Here is a 1,767-nt window from a genome sequence, read left to right as displayed (position 1 = left end):
CCCCCCACCCCGCCCCCAGCTGTCAGCGAGGAATGCGGCTGGCGGGAGCTGCTGTAAACCCTCTCACGGTGTTGGCATCATCGATTACAGAAGGTTTCTGTGCGTCTCTGCAGATGCAAACCGCTTTTGCTCGCTTTTCTTTGAATGCGTGAGCGACATTTAGTGTTCTTGCCTAATTCACACACGTGCAGTCGGCTGAAATGAAAAGCGTGATTTGTGCGCGCTTTGACGTGATGACCCCCGGGGGTCAGCCGAGGAGCTGACGGAGAAGAGTTCCTGTTTGGGCCAGCTGCAGCGAGGCTACCTGTGACGGCACGTCGGCTCGCTCAGTTTAAACATCTYGTCTCKGAGCCTTGTTCCAATAACCTGTGCTGCGTGCAGAATGATCTACGGTGCTCTCCTGATTTAAGGAAAATGATGCATTACTGGGAAAAAAGGGAGCAAGTTCTTACAAAAAAAACCTGTATTTTTGCCTGCACCATTTCACTTCTCAAACATGTCTTAGATTAACGTTTTTAAAAGAGCCACCTAGCATCTGGAGGTCAGAGCCTTCCATGGGTGTCAACGGGGACAGAGAGCATCCCTTGAATCATGGAAACCCCCCTCATCGACCCTCTGACAGGCGCAGCTAGAAAATGTCTTTCATGTTTGGGTTAGCGGCGGGAATCTGAAGCAGGAGGCTACGCTTCATGCCTCGCGTGCCGCAGAGAGTCTCGCCAAGAGTTCAGGTTTGGTTACAATTGAATTAAAGTTTGGATGAGGCTTTCAGCGGCGCTGCAGAGTCTATTTATTTACAGAGATCAGGCTTGTTGTGTTTTTGTATATGTGTGTGTGTGTGCGCGCACTCACCTCATTCATAGGGTTTTATGTTAGCATGTTTGCAAGGGAGATACTTTTTTCTTTGCTCTCTGTGTCTTTCCTACCAGTGGAACCCCTGAAGGCTGTTCAGGTCAATGCGATAATGGAGCTGCCGCTACTCCCTGTGGCCCAGCAGGGTGGACATGCTCACTCATCTGTCTGATTACATGTGTCACGTTCTGTGCGTGCCGTTTTCCCTCTGCGATCTTTAGACACGTTACCTTCAGCTTCCTGATGTGTTTCCTGTGTTCTGTTCCTCCTCTGAACCGCCGCCTGGGTTTATTTTTTCTTCCGACAGCTTCCAAGACGTGGTGAACTACTTCGGGATGAAGCCAAAGTCCGGCGAGAAGGACGTGGCCCCGAGTTACGTGTTCATGCTCTGGTACGAGTTCTGCAACGACTTCAAGAACTCCTGGATCCGACAGAGCAAGAACATCTCCAAGGAGAGGTGAGTTGGGTTCTGGCTGTTTTTAGGGAAGAAAATGTTGCAGGATTTGTAAAGGGTTAAAAGTGTGTATGCATCATGGTTTAAACTTTGGGGTTTAACGCTGCCAATATAAACTTAACACAAAAAGTACGGAAATTAGTGTTTGTTCCACTGCTTCTTTGTTGCTTCTCGGTAATAAATCTTAAAGGGATCCCTGATTAGTTGTAACATTAGACTTTATTTGATAAACATATATTTTAACTGTAAAATAAAGACTGTAAAAATACTGTAGGCTGTTTAGTTTTTATAATTTTTAACCAAAGTTTTAAAAAGGTTATACCATTTTATTTACATGCAAAGTATTCTGGGTAAATGATGACATGGATAGGTCACTGGTGAGGCTGTTAGCGACCTATATCCACCCTGCAGGTTAGTCTTGGACAATATCTGATGATCGACTCTTTTAAATGAAACCAGGAAGA

The 1,767-nt window shown here is 46.2% G+C and overlaps 1 protein-coding gene across 1 annotated transcript in view; it reads left to right on the top strand.

Annotated features, from left to right (window-relative positions):
• The window catches only part of LOC106518198 (formin-1), a 59,273-nt gene that overhangs the window by 54,196 nt on the left and 3,310 nt on the right, over positions 1-1,767 (top strand). Inside the window, exon 18 of the mRNA XM_014009354.1 lies at positions 1,157-1,306. Within this exon, the coding sequence (XP_013864808.1) occupies positions 1,157-1,306 (150 nt within the window). The remainder of the gene's footprint in view (positions 1-1,156; positions 1,307-1,767) is intronic.

Source organism: Austrofundulus limnaeus, unplaced genomic scaffold, assembly GCF_001266775.1.
Source record: "Austrofundulus limnaeus strain Quisiro unplaced genomic scaffold, Austrofundulus_limnaeus-1.0 Scaffold2, whole genome shotgun sequence".
Lineage (NCBI taxonomy): Eukaryota > Metazoa > Chordata > Actinopteri > Cyprinodontiformes > Rivulidae > Austrofundulus > Austrofundulus limnaeus.
The sequence above is the reverse complement of the archived record's forward strand: the minus strand, read 5'-3'. Positions and strand labels throughout refer to the sequence as shown.